Here is a 19,073-nt window from a genome sequence, read left to right on the forward strand (position 1 = left end):
ACTCCCTGCCCTGCCAGACCCCAGCAGTGAGCACCAGCTGGTACAGAACCAAAGTCTGGGAGCCCTTGGAGGATTTACCACATGCTCTTTGCTAGTCCCTGGGGCTTTCTTTGCCCTCCCATGAGCAGGAGAATGTTAGCATCCAGTGCTGCCTCCAGCCCCATTCTCCCCCATGCACAGGCTGGATCCAGGTGCAAGGGAAGGAGAGGTGGGCTCTATCCATCCCTCTCCTTCCGCACAGCCAAGGGAATTATTGACAAACAAGTTAGTGCTTTGAAAGAAAAATGCCGCAGCATATTTGAAGCTGCCTCCGTGATCAATACTGAGCCGTGGCTGAGCCTGCTGCCGACTGGATTTCAGATGACGGCTGTGGGGGTAATAAGAGCCCTGGGATCAACTGTCTCGGAGATTATTACAGGATGAGATGCTTCGCTGCTTTACAGTGTTTACTCAAGATTTATATTCCCTATGTGTACATAAGGGGGCTGTTGTCTTTTGTCACTGGTTGATCATTTTTTGACAGTGACGTGAACACTGTTGGTAGGGTTTGCTTAGGGGTGAATTCTATGAACAGGGAGAGAACGTGCTGGGGATAAGAGGGAGAGCTGGGGTGGAGGCACCCTGGAGCTGGTGGCAGGAGGTGGGACCATGAGAAAGTGCCCTCTGCCCTGTTGCATGCAGGCAGAAAAGATGGAGACATGTGAAGCACATGGAATGGGCTTTTGCCTTTCCAGATGCTCTGCAGTAACAGGTGAGGCTTCAGCATGCCCTGTCCATGGAAGAGGAGTTGGAACCAGAAGAGAGGGCTTGTGCCATTCTCATTCCTTCATTATGGAGGAGGAAGAGCTGCAAAACCAGCTCCTGGGGGATGTTCCTGCCTGGGCCTTAGGTTCCTCAGCTTTGTCACGTGTGTTTGATTTCACCTTCTTGCCTTAACCTTTCATGGGCATTTTCCTGCTGTGGGAGGAGGCCTGGAAGCTGTGATGCTGTGGCACTCCCTGGCCTGGTAGCACAGGGCTGTTTGAATCTGCAGCAAAGATCTCCCCTCCCAGCTGTGTGCTGGGCTGCAGGGGGTTAATGCACTTCAGAGCCTCGGCAAGGCACTTCCATGAGGGTGCTAAGAGCCTCGCTGAGGGAGTTAAATGAAGGCTTAGCAGGGGTGGCTAATGGAGCACAGTCCATAGGCACACACAGCTGCTGTGTGATGGGCCATGGCTGCAGCTTCCACGCTGGTTGTGGGGAGAAGCCAGGAACACCATCCTGGACTGCCTGAGGAGCATCCCCAGCATCCATGTAGGCTTGGGGCACTTCTGTGGAGACTTGGGCACAGGGGGGGCATAGCTGCTGTTACACAGGGCTGCTCAGTCTCCTTCTGCAGAGTGATTGCTGTAATCCTGTTTTATAAATCCAGCCTTGGTCTTTGGCCTCCCCAGGCTCTGCTCTGCTGCTTCCCAAGTTAAACCTACTGATCTGACTGAGGCAGGAGCAGCCAGGGCATGCTTATTGCCATGGTGGGGCTGAGAGAAGAGATTTAGTAAATCATTGGACCAGTTTGCTTTGGAAAGTCTGCAAAAATATCAGAGCAATGCAGGATAGCTCCAAGTGTGATGGGGGAAAAGGGGTGGCAAGAAGGAGGTGAGCATCACCCTTGGGCATCTGCTGCATCAGAGGCAATCCTCCTGCATTCTGGCCCCTCAAGCAGTGGGGATGCCAACAGGCAGGGATGATCCCCTCCACTAGAGAGGAGACTGTGGTCTCTGCCTGTGTCCGCTCTGGTTCTCCAAGCGTTCCCCACCACCACACTCACAGCAGCTACAGGGCATCAGACCAGCTGTCCCCAGTGGGTGCTGCTGGGGGTGAGCACAAATGGGTGAGCCATGGTCAGGGTGGGCTGAGTCAGCTTGTGGGGGATCATGCTGAGCAGCAAAGGCAGGGAAAAGCAGCAGCCATGTGTCTGGAGTTGCCATCCTCTGGGCAGACAGATGGTCACACACCTTGTTGGCCTTTTCCTTTCCTGCCCATCGTTTGGGAGGGAGGCCGTGTGCCACCTTTGCTGCCACCTGCCCATCCCGAGTCCATGGCGTCCCCAAGGCTCTTGAATCCCAGGCAAGGTGGTGTGCTGAGCAGGGAGCTCCTGACAGATCTGCCCTGGTGAGCAGCGAGGCAGAGAGGAGCTCCATGTGGAATACAAATGAGTCCAGGGCACGATAAGCCCATGCAGCACCTTCCCCCTCACACACCCCACTGTCAGGATCTCCAGATACCAATCCCTTGCAAATCTCCTGCTGGCCTTTCATGACCTTCAGAGTCGTTTCAATTCAGTGTTTTCAGCCTCTAAATCTCCTGTCCTTAGCCCTGGGTGACTTCTGGGGAAAGAACCATGCTCCTTAAAGTGCCAGGGCAGTCTCTGCACCACAGCCTGCTGGAAATCTGCAGGTATTTCACACCCATGCTTTGTTTTTGGTAATTCCTCTATTTTTTATTGCTACTTGAACCCCATAATTGCCAGCCCCAGGTCTGAAATCTGGAGAGGTTTTGGTGACTGCCCTGTACCCTGCCAGGCTCTCCAGTGCACTGCCTGCCTCCTGGGCATCTCACAGTCCCTGCACGCAGCACACCTTGAGCTGGTCTGATTGATCTGTAACACTTGAAAAATAATGGTTTAATCATTATTAAGGATTAGAAATAATCCTTGAGCTGTATCGATCACAATAACATTATTCATGATGAACTCATTTGGCATTAATGGGGATGTCCTGCAGCAGTGTGTGGCTCTGGGCAGACCAGTCACCTTCCCTGAGGAGCCATCAATGGGGTTTGTGGGAGCAGCAACAAACCCTGCCCTAAAAAACAACTCCAGGTCCTGCTGTCCCAGACAGCCCCCTTGGGGGACCCCTTGTTATTGGCACCGTTTTGGAGGGTCCAGAATCCAGCAACCATCCACCCTGTTCATGACAACAGCCCATCTCTGGGCAGGATGGGCTCCCTCTAGCACCAGCCAGGGATGCGACAGGATGGGACTGCTCCCATGGGAGCCCCAGATGGCATCACTCCAGGTCTGTCCCCTGCAGAGGATCCCCTGTCACAGAGGAAGGATGGCTGGCTGCCTGCTTGGCCTCTCTCTCCTCCCAGTCACCATCTTATTCGTGGGACTGAAGAGTCTTTAGTGAGGAAAATGCTCCAGGAGCAACAGCTGGCAGGCTCTGGGGACATTTCTGGGTGAATATCCAGTGGTGGCCAGGAGCCAGCACAGCACCCTGCTGCGGCTGTGCCATCCTGCTGCGGGCTCCCCCATTCCTGCAACATGCTATTTATCAAACAAGAACATCTGGATTTCCTTTTTCTTTTTTTCTTTTTTAACCAAAATGGTGTCTGGTTTGACTTTGACAAATTGACATTTTCCAGAGGAAAAATATCTTCTGTCGAGGTGTCGTTCCTGGGCGTAGCCGTCCCTTACTACACCATTTGCAATCCTCCAGGCACTTTGCACAAGGCGATGAATAGTTAAAGATGTCCATAAATCTTACCCCAGCCCATAATAAACAAACACACTCTTATCAAGTATAGAAAAATGCATATTTCATCACCACTGCCTTAAACACGACTCAGAATAAATGCTTGTCTTTAATCAGCCATCTCAAGATATAAACAGAGCACAAAAGCTTGGGGGCGATGAGGTACACAATTGGGCCACGGATTTTCTAGGCAGCTCTTGGGGGCAGGGATGTGGCTGTGCAGGTGAGATCATGAAAAACTGCCCTGAAAATTCATATCACTTGGCTTTTCTGTGCAGCCACGTGTTGTTTCTCATTCCCTTCGGTCTGCCACTGGAGCCGTAAGGATTTTGCTTCAATGTTCAGCTGATAACTGATCTTTCCCCTTGGATGCTGGCCACTGAAAGCATGCACTTTGATTTGGAAATCAAGATTAAGAGAAAGAGAAAAGATTAAACAGGAAAGTTTTGGCCAGTATGTGCTGAGATTATGCAGTGATGGATTCGTGTTTCCCTGCATCTGATAAGAACAAGCTGCATTTTCAGGCTGGGGAGGGCCAGATCTGTGATGTCTTTCACCTTACTTTTGAGTGCCTGTGCTTTGGCACACTCACAGAAATACAGCATCGGCTGCCACTGCCCTGCTCAAGCCACCCTGCCAGGGCTGGGCTGCCACTCTCCTGCAGGGGCAATGGGGACACCCTGGCACCTGGGGGCTTCCTTTCCCCTGAGCATACATTTGGAAGGCTTGAGACATTTTGCATCCCTGTGGGCTGATGGGAGTGCTGGAGAAACTGGTGACAGTGGGGACAGCAGCTGTGACCTGTGACTGTGCCCAAGGCTTGTATCTGTGTGTGCTCTTATAGCTGGCCACTGTTCAGGCCCTGAGGAAATAATTTCCCAGGGATATTGCTAGACTTCACTGCTTCCCCCATGGGCTCCCACCAGCCTGCCACAACCCTGATGAGTAAAGGAGTTACATGATAAAGTGAATGAGCTTTTTCATCCTGGGATTTGTGGTTCATGGCATGGAAGTCATGTGTGTACTAGCACTGGGAATCTTGTGTTCGTTACGTGAATCTCTGAGGTGCTGCCCAGGTGGTGATTTGGGGTTCTATTTAGCCCAAGATGTCACTCCACTGTCAGTGCTCCTTCCTCCTCCCAGCCAATTCAGCATCTGAAAACAGCCAGGGCTCACCTCTCTCCCCATGCTCTGGCTGCCAGCAGCACTTACATGGAGCAGAGCATGTCCATGCCCCTCTAGGGAAATATGTCCGCAGGGAAATGAGGAGCAGACGAGGCAGGAGCCTGTGCTGTAAGGTACATGTTTGCTTGGTCTGTCTCCCACTAACTCTCTAGGGAGCCCTCTAGGGATTGCAACAGCCTCGGAAGCCTCATGGGCTGTTAGCCCTGTACAGACTGGCCCCTGGATCTGAGACCTGGCAGTATGTATTCCCTGGGAACCTTGTACAGCTGATGGCTGGTGGGGAGCAGGCTGTGCTGAGTACGGCATTACCAGACATAAACCCCGTGTTCCTGTGAGCAGTGAGTGAGCAGACCCAGGGGTCTGGGTGGCCCTTGGCTCTGTGGGCTGGCTCAGGACACTGGGCTGCATGTACAGCCCTGGCAGGCAGCTCCCCAGGCGGCTGCCCACAAACCTGGTCGAGGGATGGAGGGAAACGTGCTCGTTTTGCTCTTGGCTTTATTTTCTTACTGATGCAGAGAGGATCCTGTAGAAAGCCTGCAGCTCTTGCCCTGCCTATCCCCTTTGATTCCACAAAAGGCCAGATTGCAGCTTCTTCCAGGCACTGCAGTACCCCAGGGGCTGCCCAGTCTCCGGCCCTGCCCTGCTGCACCCTCTGTGCTGGTGAGGGGTCTCATGGCTGAGAATCCAGTGAGGCTGCCCAGATGCTGAGCATCGTCCCATCCTGCTTCTGCCAAATCCTGGTTCCTCTGGTCACCCCAGTGTGGGCATGGGTGTAAAAAGGGGCTAAATCTGAGTGGGCAGCACAGTGCACCTTGGGGCCCCAGCACTTTGAGAGGGTTTTCAGGCATTTTTGAAGAGTCTGCCCTGCTCTGCACAGAGCTGGGGGCTGTCAGTACAGAGACCTGGGTTCAGCCCTTGCCCTGTGCAACAAGAGCCTGCCCTGCTCCGGCGGGATGCCGACAGCTGCCAAGCTGCAGAGGCTCAGCTCTGTCACTTCAAGTGGCAGTGATTCCTCTGGAGATACTGGCTTGCTCCAGGAAAGGCAGGAGCCGGCAGGAACCACTGGCTCCCTGTCCCTGGAACACCCTGCAAAACCTCATTCCCGGGCCATCACCCTGCAGCGTCTCCCCTTGCGGGGCAGCAGAGGGGCGGCACGGTGCTGCAGGAGCCCCCAAACAGGGATGCTTGGCTGTTGAGGTGGCACCCACCGCCCTGGGCTGCTGTGGGCAATGCCTGCGTCCTCTTGCTTTCCCTAGGCTCATTTCTCGTCTCCCACTTGTTTTGCAGAGACTCGCCAACGCTGCGGAGAAATTCCAGAAGGCTCACCACTGGCAGGACAACATCCGGGTAAGGCTCCGTGCGCTCCCTCCCCTTCCCTGCCGGCCTTGGTGTGGCACGGGAGTCACTGTCCCGTCCCTCCTCGCACACCTCCTGGCCCCCGCCGTCAGTCGCCGCTGGCTCGGCAGGCCCCGGCTAACGAGAGCAAATGAAGCGATTTGGAGCTCGTTTGCAGGCTCGCCTCAGCCCGCACACACCGTGAGGAGAGGCAGGAGGTGAAGGTCGAAGTGACGGCTCGGCTGTGAGGGCGGGGGGGCTGAGGGGACTCCTGCTCGCCCCATCTCCGGCATTAGCCGCGTTTGGTGCTGAGGGGGGCCTCGCACGGGGTGACAGCAGCGGTGGCTCTTCGGTGGCACATGCCAGCAGTGTGGGGCTGTTCCTGGGGAAGGAGCAATCTGGGCTGGGAGAGGGAAGACGCGGGTTTAATGATTGCATTTGACTTTGTAATTCTGGCGGTGATAGCACTCAGCGGGAACCTGAAGGATTCTGTCTGGAAATGCTCTCAAATTATAACCATAATACAAAAGGAAGGAAAGATTGTTTTTCTTCCAGCGCGAATGGAGTCTGCAGTAAAAAAATATTCCTGAGCCACCCAGCCCCTTCCTCTTGGGTAGGGCCGCACCCCGCCCAGCCCTGAGGAACCCTGTCACCCTCTGAGGGGACAGCTGGGGACACCCCACTGCCAGGCCGTGCTGGTTGGGAGGGTATTTCACAGTCTGAGCTGCTGCTGCTGCTCACACACACCTTCCTGCCACAGCTGATGGTCACCAGGGTCTGCTGTGGAGGGGGAGAGGTGGGAGGAGCAAAAGAGAAGGCAAGGGTTTGACCTGCTTGGCTTTCATTTGCCATGTGGCCAGTGTGGGGTGGACACTGGTGGCTGATTCTGTGTCCCACCCAAGGAGCAGGAGGAGCTCACAGGGGTATTCCTGTGTGCATGAGAGCACTGGTGAATTGCTGTCACATCTTCCCAAGAGGCCAGTGGAGAGGAGGTGAAGAGAATAATGAGATTTGCTGCAGGCACCCACTGATGCCAGTGCCGGTGCCACACCAGGATGTTGGCTCGGGGCGCCGAGGGAAAGCCCAGAGAAGGGCAGGGCAAGCTTCAGGCATCTTCATCCCTAGTGTTGAGCCAGTCTCATGTGTCCTTTGGGGTCAGGAAACATATCCTGACCAGCACACATCCCTGAGCAGCACCTGAAGCTTGACTGCAGGTACCCCAGGGACCTTTTGGTTGCCCCGTGGAGCCCATGCTGGGCTGGCACCCAGGCTTGGATGCCTTGTGACCAGGGCACGTGCAGGGCAGGCAGAGGTGGCACAAGGTCACTGCATTTTATAGCAGTGCTTGGGGCTTCTGCTCATCCTCTGGAATGCAGGGATGGGCTCCTGCTGCAGGGGCTCTTTTGAGCCCCAAAGAGCTCCTTCTCCAGCCAGACCTGGCTGACTTCCACTGCCAGGGGAATAACAGCAGGACACAAAACATGCTGGGAAAAGCTACAGCGCTGGGGAGCTCTTGGCTCATTTTGCCATTCACGGCACAAACCTTTCAGAAATCCACTTTCATGGAAAAAAAATATTTTTAATAGCACTGTTTGCAACCACTTAATCAAGGTAATTAGGAGCGAGTCACCCAGAAACAATGTGCAGCGATGCGTCACCGCAGAGCTCGGCGCAGCTTTATCAGGACAGCCCAGGCCTGGCTGGGACACTTGATGGACTGGTCCAGCTCTATGCACAGCCCCCAGGGTGCTGGGCATCAGCCCTGCCTGCCTCAGTCCTGCCTGCAACAGCCCCAGCTCCTGAGCAGAGCAGAGGGATGAAGAGGCTTTGTACATCTCATTGCTGGGGCTGAGCCTCCTTTTTCTGCCCCTTCATCCATGCAGTGGCCAGGCACGGTCAGATCTGTGTGTCAGCACTGCTGACCCTGGCTCTGCAGCTGCCCCCAGCTTTGTGCCGGTGCTGGCACGGGCAGCAGGCAGGAAAGGCGGCAGCACAGCATCCCAGCTCCTCCTCTCCTCCCTTCCCACCGAGCAGCTCAGCTCAGCTCGTTCCTCCTGGCTGCAGCTCTCCCCTCCTCTCCCAGCGTGTCGCGTCCTAACCCCGCGCCGGAGTCGATGACAGATTGCGGCGAGCGCGGTTATTTTTGTGTTTCCATCCAAAGGCGCCGGCAGATGCTGAGTGTTTGCACTGCATTAGTGCTAATGGCAGCCCCATTAAACCTCACTGCAGATGGGTTGCTATGGAAGTCCAGGGGAAAATGAAGCAGGAGCAAGAGCCTGAGCAGCTGGGAGCTGCTGCCAACAATCACTCACAATCCATCTCTACGGGGAAAGTTCCTTTTTCCTTGCTGTTTTCTGGTGTTTCTAGCTACAGACCAGCCATGCTGGCCTTTCTGGAGCCGAGTTCAGCCTCTCACCTCAGGAGGCTTTGCAAAGCGTCTCCCTGTTCCCTAAGCAATCCCTTCATCCTGTCCTGCTTCATCCCTGCTACTTGTGCTTGTCCACCCTCAGGCCCTCATGTCTACCAGCCAAGCTGGGGCTGTGTCCCCGGATCAGTTCTGGACATTGGACCATTTTCCTTGGTCAAAAGTAGCCATGGCCCCAAGGTCACCCATACTCTGAGCACCCTCATGAGTTCCTTCGAGCTTGTTTTACTCCAGGGCTGGGTGGCAGCTCAGAGTGGCATGGTGGGCAGGGATGTGGGCAGGCTGTGGGGGGAGATCATGCCCTTCCCTGCCTGCACAGTGAAGGTTTCTCAGGGATGCACATTCACCCACTGGAGACGGCTGTGGAACTGTGGAAAGGTGAAAGCTGGGTCCTCTTGCCAGAGTGGGCTCCCACCAAGGGATACAGCAACCACCTGGCACTGGTATGGTAGGAAACCACAGAAAATTCCCTCTTTTCAGTGGCCTGGCCAACCAGTTTACTCGGTGAGAGTCTTCTGGCCTGCAGGCTTCCATTCAGAGTTCCACTGGGACAGTCTGGCTCCACTTCATGCAGAGCCATGAGGGTTTGTCCTTCAAGGCACATCAGGGCTGGGTGTCCCCCTGCTCTGGATGTCCCTAGAACTATCCCCCAGCCGTGGCAGTGGTTCTGAGCCCGCCCTGTGATGACCATCCCCAGCAGCAAGCAGAGGAGCCGGGGCTCCAGCCCACCCTGCAATGCAGTTTTCAGGTTTCCATCCTCTGTTTGCTGCCCTGCTTGGGCATGGGACCTGCAGAAGTACCTACAACAATGCTGACAGGTCATGTTGTGTTTTTTGCTGCCATTCTTTGGGTCCATCCTCACTGACAAGCTGCCATGTGGCCTGTCAGACATCCCAGCCAGATCCATGTTCTCCCAGTTCTTTTCCATTTGTGTGCTCTGCTTTCCTCCTGAGTTTCCCTTGAGTTTTTTTCCAGACCATCAGCCCCATCCCAGCAGCATCAGCAGGGTCTCAGGTGTCCCCCCCTCGCATAGTGTGTGGGAGTAGGGGCTGTGCTGACCTGGGGGATGCTGTCAGAGGTGCAGATCTGCACTGCCAGCCACGGAATGCATCCCAGGGCAACGTCACCATCATCATCATCATCATCATCACCTCGTGTCAGTCTGCTGGGGCTGCCGGAGCTATTTGTGCCTTTAAGGGACACTCCAGTGCTGCAGATATCCATCCCCACGTTTATGTGTGCCTGGCAGGATTATATAAATTGCCTTTAAAAGTTGACTTCTTTATAAGCCATTTTCTGCTTCATAAAATGTTTATTACTGTTGTTTTTCTCCCAGTCTCCTTCCTCACTGCATTTTCCATTACTATACTGGGAAGCTACTCTTTTCCCCTGCCTGCTGCCCCTCTGCCTCCCAGCTCTCCCCACCTTTTGATGTTGGAAAGGCCCTTTTGAAGGGTCAGAGCCCAGCAGGCTCTGTTCACTTGGAAAAGAAAAATAGCTATACATTGAGCTGTGGGTGTAGGAGCTGCTGGGGACAGGGTTTAAGCACTGGGTGGTTTTGGGGTGTGGTGACATTTGTGGAGGTGGCAGGGGGATCACGAGTGTTCGACAGCCCCACGCCGCTGCCTCCATCAGTAACCCCTGCCTGCAAGCATATGAGGAATAACAAAGCCCAGATAATTTCAAGCTCCATTAGAAACAAAACTCCAGGGAAAAGGGGATTGCTGTTTGCCAAATGGGGATGGACAGGAGCAATAACAGAGACTGTGCTCCTGACTTCCCAGGAAAGGTGTGGGATAAAGCAGGGAGACATGGCAACATGGCTGGGTGCCTGACCACAGCCATATAGCCCTGGGTGCCTCATCCCTCCATGTGCAGGATCCTGCTGTCCCATCCTGCTTCTCCATCCTGGTGCTCCATCCTGCTGCTGCTCCATCCTGCTGTCCCATCCTGCTCTATCCTGCTGTCCCATCCTGTCCCATCCTGCTCTATCCTGCTGTCCCATCCTGCTTCTCCATCCTGCGGTTCCATCCTGCGGTTCCATCCTGCTCTATCCTGCTGTCCTGTCCTGCTCCATCCTGCTGTCCCATCCTGCTCCATCCTGCTGTCCCATCCTGTCCCATCCTGCTGTCCCATCCTGCTCTATCCTGCTGTCCTGTCCTGCTCCATCCTGCTGTCCCATCCTGCTCCATCCTGCTGTCCCATCCTGCTCCATCCTGCTGTCCCATCCTGTCCCATCCTGCTGTCCCATCCTGCTCCATCCTGCTGTCCCATCCTGCTGTCCCATCCTGCTGTCCCATCCTGCTGTCCCATCCTGCTCCATCCTGCTGTCCCATCCTGCTGTCTCATCCTGCTCTATCCTGCTGTCCCATCCTGCTGCTGCAGCCAGCAGTGCCAGGTGTGTGTCTGCAGGGGAGCAGCGGCTGTACGGTGCCGTGCCGTGCCGTGCCGTGCCGTGCCGTGCCGTGCCGTGCCATGCCGTGAGTGGGCTCTGGCAGCTGTTCCCGTGGGCTGGGCACAGCCACGCAGGCAGGGTTTTGTGTTCAAAGCAGCATCAGAAGGGCGAACACCAGCTCCTTATCCTCCTTTCATTTTTCTCCTCCTTTAATTACAGATCCTACTTATCGGCTGAGAACAGAAAGATTGTCACCATAACCTTGCACTTGCCCTTGTAGAAGGTTTACCTAAAAAGTTGGAAAATAAAATCAAATACTCTAATTTGCAGTCATCTTGCCATTTCAAACCCAGTTTTCATTACAGCACAGAAAGTGCATTGAAGCTGTGTTTATAACCCCCTTTTAGATAACAAATCACATTTTCTTTTGGCTGGAGAGTGTGTAGAATTGATATTTTTTTTTTTCAGTTTAATGGGTTTGTGTGTTCAGGAATGATCTCCATCAACTGAGAGTCTTTATTGTGTTTGATATAATGTCAGCTTTCATTACACTCGGAGAATTACTGTGCTATAGCACCAACCTTGCTGCTGTAGCGCCGGTCTGGCCGAAAAGCAGAACAAGAAAATCATTCACAAAAACCCTGTGTCGGTGTTGTTCCCCCTTAAAAACCAAAGATGAGGCTTGAGGGGGCTTTCCCAACCCCCCACTCTGCAAGACGTTTGGGCCACCCATGGCATCTCCATGACTGTGATGGTTTGGTGTAGGGGTTGTTGGCTTTCCCACCCCATCCCATCCCAGGAAGGGCAGAGGGTCTCCAACAGCCTCTGTGTGTGTGCTGGCATCCCTGTGGCACTGGGGTGCAGTGGTGGGGAGCAGTGGCCGCGCCTCGTTTGAGGCAGCCTCAGAGGAGCAGGATGGAGAGGAGATGCCATGTAAAGAAGAATAGCTGGTGAGGTGTGATCAGATAAAACATCTTCTCAGGGAGATGAAAAAACTGTTGACAGGTCACTTAAATATTTCCCCAGCTCTGTCAGAGAGGCAGAGGGAGGAAATTGCTTTTAAAAAAAAGATGCCAAGGCAGATTATGATGACTGTTTCCACCTGTCCTGGGAAATGCTACAGCCCCTGATGGTGGATGGGATGCGGGGAATCCACAGTGCTGCAGGAGAAGTATGGTCTCCACCAGGCCTCTTCTTGGTCTATCCAACAGCCTGTGGTGGCTGGGGCTAACCATGAATATTGTCCTCTTCTGGGGACTAGGAAAGGATTCATCATGGTGCAGATGGACAAGAATAGCTCTAGCCAGTGGAAATAAAGATTCAGTCCCTGCCAGCCACAGCCAGATGTGGCTGGGATTGCAGGTAGGAATTTCTCCCAGGGATTCATCTAGTCCCTTTGAAACCTGTTCCTGGCTGTGGCCCTCACACCAGCCCATGGCAGGTGTAGCAGGAACACTTTCTTTGCTCTGTTGTTCCCCAGCCAAGAGGCTGCTGTGCCCATGGCAGGGCTCAGGCACCTCAGGCTGAGCACTCACCTGGCTGAGCCCTCCAGCCCCAGCTGCCAGCCAGGACCGATTGACCAGCACAAACCAATCCCCAAGGACAGCCATCAGGCAGCCCCATCCCACTCCTCGTGACCCAGGAGAGCTTGGCAGGGTAATGCTGTGCTGGGGACGTGCTGTGCTCATCCTCTGCTCCTCCAGCCACAGTGCAGGTGTGAGGCTGCAGGAGCTCTGTGACATGCTGCACGATGTCTTCTGTACGAAAGGTGCAACTATAAGCAAAAGCTGTTGCTATTTCTGTCTGTTTGACAGTTCAGGGACATGAAGAAGTACCTAAATACTCACTGTCCTCTCTAAATGCTGATGGCAGAGGAAAGGTGGGCTCATGAGCAGAGCCCCCAGTGCTGTACGGGCACACCAGCTCCTGCTTGCTCTCCCCACCCACTGAATTGCCCGTGGGTCTGACCAGGCACAGCTCTGGTCACCTGGCTTGTCCTCATGATGCCGAATTTTGCCCCAAAAGGCGATGAATAACTGTCTAAGAGACGCAGTTTAAGTCAAATAGACAGGAGGTATTTTATTAGCAACGTGCACGTTGGGGAAATCTCTAAAGGGAGTTTTCCAAAGTCTTACAACAAAAGCATGCCTTTTATACAGTTTAGGTTTGGAATTACATCATATACATGCATATTCATAAGGGGCGTGCCGTAGGCGGGGCGTGGGTGGAAACTTCTATTTTGAGGATCTTTTCGGGGGTCGTTCCGGTCGGCCTTCATCGTGGGCGAGGGTCTCCGAGGAGTCTTCCTCCTTAAACTTTTGAACTTCTTTCCAAATTTGGTCCTTTCCCGGTGTAGTTGGCCGAGTTCCCAACCTCCTAGGGCCAACTTATCATATTGACATTAGGCATGCTTTAGCTTCGGCTTAAATTACGCTTAGTCCGGTGATTTTTATCCTTCTCTTTCCCTCCTGTCGTTGTGTTTATTACCTCCAGATGTTCCCTTCATATTCTATGTTTTAACCCATTATTTCTCGAAGGCTATCTATTTTATGGCTTCATTCCCCCCTTTTCTTATGACTTACGAATTCTTTCGTCAAGGTCTGATCCTAAGAGTGCTGATGTCTAATCCTAAGAGCGCTGATGCGCTCGTACCATAGCCCAAACCATTTGGGTCCTTTTCATTATGATCCTTAGCTTCCACCACATAAAAATATTTGTAAGAGTTAAAACCAACAGGGCTCCAACTACCAATATCATTGGGGGCACCAGGTAATTGAAAACCTGTGTGGCTGTTGGGGAAAATCCTGTGAAGATATCCCACCAATGATGCTGGCCTACTTGTTCTACTTCGGTGAGGACATTCTTTATTCTTTCTGAATCATGTTCTACCTGCCATACCATCCGTGTAGTTGTTTGATTCACTCTTTGCACCAATTCCTTTACTTTAGGGTGTGCGAGCATTGCTTTGAGAATTTTGACATCCATCCCTATTTGCAATTCTGGTATTTCCCGATACAGGTTAAAATCTGTGTTAATTAGCTGTTGAGTAGTTATTGGGACAGTATAATGAAAATCGCAACCCACTATTTTGGTAAAGTTGCATACACAAAAGTTAGTATTGTTAGTTTCCTCTTGGCAATTATCTATAGTGACATTGTCACAGGCTGTCCGTACGCAAGCACACCCATTCCCTATATAGTAAACTTGTGACTGTGTTCGATTACGCAAAAGCACTTCAAAGGTGCACACTCTATTCTCAGCATCTAAGCATAAATCTTCTGCCTCTACTACAGCGTTTTCGCAAACATAGCCTAGCTGTCCTCTAGGAATACATGCCTCTGTGCTAACCGATTGCCACTTATTTTTGATATAATCATAACTGGCCCAAACATTGTGATCTATTGGCTTGACAATGACATCTTGTTGCATTGTCCCTAGGGTGAGGATAGGAAAAATAGCTCTTTCCTCTGCCGCACTGATGGTGAGGACATAAGCTTCGATATGTTCCTGTTGAGGTTCATAAGTGAAATTTACTAATTGCCACCAGGCTTGGTGGTCCTTCTCGAATTGTGTAGTATGATTGTCCTTTAATATTGTTTCCCTTAGTTCTTGAGGTAATATACCTGACGTTCCTTCTCTCATTATTCCTGCCGCTACCGATTGTACCCACTGTTGTGTCTGAGAGCATTGGATAGCGAGTGCAATGTCTTTACTGAGCTCTCCTGTGTAATCAGCGAGCTTTACAAAATCCTCTGCAGTATGGTTTGCTACCATGGTTAGTAATTTTACTACTAGCGATTGTGTTTCTGCCAATGTAAGCATAGATGAACTCAGCGGCACCTTGAGTTTTCCTAAGTTGGTGGTGACAGTGCTCAATTTGTTCACCAATACCTCTTGATCTACTGTATTCAGTATTCCAAATCCAGTTCCAACCCATCCACTTATATCTCTTTGCGCCCGCCTGTGATAGGACCTAGTTGCTAGCCATGCATTCCATCCCTTAAGGCTTTGCTGTACAAATGGTCGACAATCCTTCTGCAGATGCGTAACATCGACGCGTATATTCATCTGCACCTTTTTCAGGGAATAAGTAGGGTCCAATAATAATTTTAGTTCATTAGATTTTCTTATCACTTGAGGCCCTACAAAGGTTAAATTGTGCACTACTTTGCATTCCGCTGGTGGAGCGGTTTCTTGGGGCAAGTCTAGATTTGGATATAAGGGGGTCACGTCTTCCGATAGTGCCACCCTATATTCAACAGCATGCCCACTAGGGACCCCCTCTGGGTTAAGACCTTGTTCCGGTATCTTCAACTGTCTTTCGCATATGAACGACATCGATTGATCTAATCTAAATGCCATTTCACACCGTGCCTTCCCTTCCTCGGGGCCACCAGATGCCACGATCTTTCCCGCAGGGAAAGGAAGAGGGTGAGGGTCAAGAGTTATGTTTTGTGGGCGCAGGTCCCCAAGCGAATCTTTTCTATAAATTACTGTGTTTTGGGGCTGTGATCCGGTTGGATCTTCCCGGAAATCACTCCACCTACACGAAATTGGGCCCTTTTGCTGCCTCCAAATAGTGGGCTTACCCATTTTTACCGGACTAAAGGTAATTAAGTTATGTTCGGATGCTGACTTCCCCAAGGATCGAATTGTCAATACTAGCTGCTTTGTTCTTCCTTCCACTGAGTCAAGCTCTCGACACCCAATTTGGATTTGGTCTCCCTTGTATGCTACCATGGAAGATTGATGCCATAATTTACTTGCGTATGGCTGATTGTTATGTAGGGCATATACCTCGAAATAGGGTCCCTTCTCTCCCCATTCCGGGTGGGTACACTGATGTGCGTGAGACCATGGATCTATCGGGTCAGAGTCTCGGGGAAGAACTATACTTATCGAGAGTCCAATGATCAGGGTTGAAAGGGCTTGAGGTGAAGTCAAGGTCATGGTGTCCGTTCCTCTTGTTTACTCTCTGGAGCTTTCTTGACCCGCGAGTAATGAATCCACGTAGGTCGCTCCTTGATCCGGACCGCGGTGAAGGTAGTCAGCAGCACTTGGAAAGGTCCTTCCCACTTCTCTTGTAGGGGTTTTCCTAAAAGATTCTTAACATACACCCAATCACCGGGGTTAAACGGATGCAATTTACAATCAGGTTGTTTAGGTTGGTGCTCTATTACCACGGTAGCATTCTTATCCAATTGTTTCCCTACTGTAATTACATAATCATAAATGTACTGGTTACCGATTTGGCCTATGGCATCCCCGTTTACAACTTGCATAGCATAAGGTCTACCATACAGGATTTCAAATGGGCTTAGCTTCTCTTTTGACCTTGGTTTGACTCTCAGCCTCAGCAGAGCAATAGGCAAGGCTTGATACCATTGCAAATTAGTCTCTTGGCATATTTTGGCAATTTGCTGCTTAATAAGATGATTCATTTTTTCTACTTGTCCACTGGCCTGTGGATGATAAGGTGTATGTAATTGCCATTTGATTTGTAATGCTTTGCTTATTGCTCTCACCACTTTCGCACAGAAGTGTGTACCCCTATCCGAGGAAATACTCTTCGGTACCCCAAACCGCGGAATGATTTCACTCAACAGTATTTTGGTCACTTCTCTTTCCTTGTTTGTCCTGCAAGGGAATGCTTCAGGCCACCCAGAAAATGTATCAGTTAATACCAACAAATATCGGAGCCCCCCTTTTCTTGGGAGCTCAGAAAAATCAATTTGCCATACTTCACCTGGGAATTTACCTCGACTTATGGCTCCTTGGTGTATCTTGGTTCCCGTATTCGGGTTATTTCTCAGGCACCGTTCGCACTGGGATGTTACGTGCTTTATAGTAGTAAATAATTTCGGTCCTGCTATCCTGGTTTGCAAATATTGGTAAAGCGGATCCAAACCCCAATGGGCCTTCTCATGTTCTGCTTTTACAAACTGCCACATCACATTTCCTGGTACTACTAACTGTCCTGTTTCCAATTGACCCCAACCATTTTCTAATATTTTGCCCTTATTTCTTTGAATCCATTTATGGTCTGATTCCTGGTAATCTGGCTTGATACTGATATCCAGGTCTCCTGGTATTAGGGCCGTTATTCCCACTTCCCTAGACTTTGTGGCAGCCAATTTGGCCTCTGTATCTGCCTTTCTATTTCCTATTTCTGGAATAGTATTGCCTTTCAGATGTCCCTTACAATGCATTATGGCCACTTGAGCTGGGAGTTGGACCGCCTCTAGCAATCGCAGAACCTCCTCTGCATGTTTGACTGTTTTTCCTTGTGTAGTCAACAGTCCTCTTTCTTTCCAGATGGCCCCATGAGCATGTACAACAGAAAAGGCATATTTAGAGTCTGTCCATATATTGATTTGCATATTCTCTGCCAATTCCAGAGCTCGAGTCAGAGCTATCAGTTCTGCCTTCTGGGCTGAAGTTCCTGTGGGTAAGGGGTTCGACTCAATTACCCTTTCTGTAGTAGTGACCGCATAACCAGCCATTCTTACTCCTTGCTTCACGAAGCTGCTGCCATCTGAGAACCAGTTGTCCGCATCTTCGAACGGCTCTTCTTTGAGGTCCGGGCGACTGGAATAGACAGCTTCAATTGTTTCCAGGCAGTCGTGTTCGATGGGTTCTGCCGGGGCTCTTCCTTCTAGAAATGAAGCTGGGTTCACAATGTTAGTTACCTGAATGGTTACGTCATCTGATTCAGCCAGAACGGCCTGGTATTTTAGGAATCTGGAAGGCGACAACCAATGGTTGCCTTTCTGTTCCAGCACAGCCGACACGGTGTGGGATACTAGTACAGTCACCTTTTGGCCCAGCGTGAGCTTCCTGGCCTCTTCTATGTTAATTATCACTGCGGCCACTGCCCTCAGACAGCCTGGCCATCCTTTGCTTACTTCATCCAATCGCTTAGAGAAGTAGGCCACAGCTCTCTTGTGCGGTCCCAGCTGCTGTGCTAGGACTCCTAAGGCCATCCCTTGTCGTTCGTGGGAGAACAGCCAGAATGGTTTTGATACGTCTGGGAGACCTAAGGCTGGTGCTCTCATTAGTTCCATCTTCAGCTTCTTGAAGGCTTCTTCTGCCTCGGGAGTCCAAACTAGGATGCTCTTAGCCTCCTTCAACAAATCATACAGTGGTTTAGCGAGTATCCCGTACGAGTAGATCCATAGCCGACACCAACCTGTCATCCCCAAAAAGGCGCGCAGATCTCTCACCGTCTCTGGTTTGGGCATCTGGCAGATGGCCTCTTTCCTAGCTGCTCCCAGGGATCGCTGCCCTCTGGAGACTTCGTATCCCAGGTACACCACTTGTGTCTGTACCAGCTGTGCTTTCTGTCGAGAGACTCGATATCCATTTAAACCCAGGAAATTCAGCAAGGAAATAGTCCATTCAATGCATTCTTCCTCTGTCACTGTTGCTATTAGGAGGTCGTCTACGTACTGCAGAAGGGTGCCATCTCCCAGCGGCCTTTCCCACTGTTCTAGTTCCTTGGCTAACTGATTCCCAAAAATCGTAGGGGAATTGCACCACCCTTGGGGCAACACTGTCCAGGTGAGTTGGGTCTTTCTTCCACTATCTACAGATTCCCACTCAAAGGCAAAAATCTTTTGACTCTCGAGAGCTAAGGGGAGGCAAAAGAACGCGTCTTTTAAATCTAATACGGTGAACCAGGCCAAATTGTCCTTCAGTCTGGTCAAAAGCGTGTATGGGTTAGCAACTACCGGATGCAATGCCTTAGTTATTTCATTTACTGCTCTCAGATCCTGGACTAACCTATAGGTTCCATTAGGTTTCTTGACTGGCAGGATTGGTGTATTAAAATCTGATTCGCATTCTACCAATAACCCCAGTTCCATAAACCTTCTGATTGTGGGCTCAATCCCTTTCCTATCTTCTATCCTCAGAGGGTATTGTTTCTTTCTCACCGGTTTTGTCCCAGCTTTAAGTTCAACGACAATCGGTGCTGCTTGTTTTGATTTTCCAGGTATATCAGTAGCCCACACCAATGGGTACGTCTGGCCCAGGATTTGCTCGAAATTGTGGCTTTCAGGTTTAGGCTCTACACAACTGATCGTTAGGCTTAAAGCTGTAATCAGTTGTTCTTCATTTACTTGAAACTCCAATTGATCTTTATTAAACTTTATTACGGCCCCCAAGTTCTCCAATAAGTCTCTCCCTAGTAGGGGTTTTGGTGAATTTGGTAAATACA

At 51.3% G+C, this 19,073-nt stretch overlaps 1 protein-coding gene across 2 annotated transcripts in view; it reads left to right on the forward strand.

Annotated features, from left to right (window-relative positions):
- The window catches only part of CACNA2D2 (calcium voltage-gated channel auxiliary subunit alpha2delta 2), a 222,941-nt gene that overhangs the window by 162,893 nt on the left and 40,975 nt on the right, over positions 1-19,073 (forward strand). For both annotated transcript variants that reach the window (XM_058845292.1, XM_058845293.1), the window contains exon 4: positions 5,988-6,047. In XM_058845292.1, the coding sequence (XP_058701275.1) occupies positions 5,988-6,047 (60 nt within the window). The remainder of the gene's footprint in view (positions 1-5,987; positions 6,048-19,073) is intronic.

This window comes from Poecile atricapillus, chromosome 9 (genome assembly GCF_030490865.1).
Source record: "Poecile atricapillus isolate bPoeAtr1 chromosome 9, bPoeAtr1.hap1, whole genome shotgun sequence".
NCBI lineage: Eukaryota > Metazoa > Chordata > Aves > Passeriformes > Paridae > Poecile > Poecile atricapillus.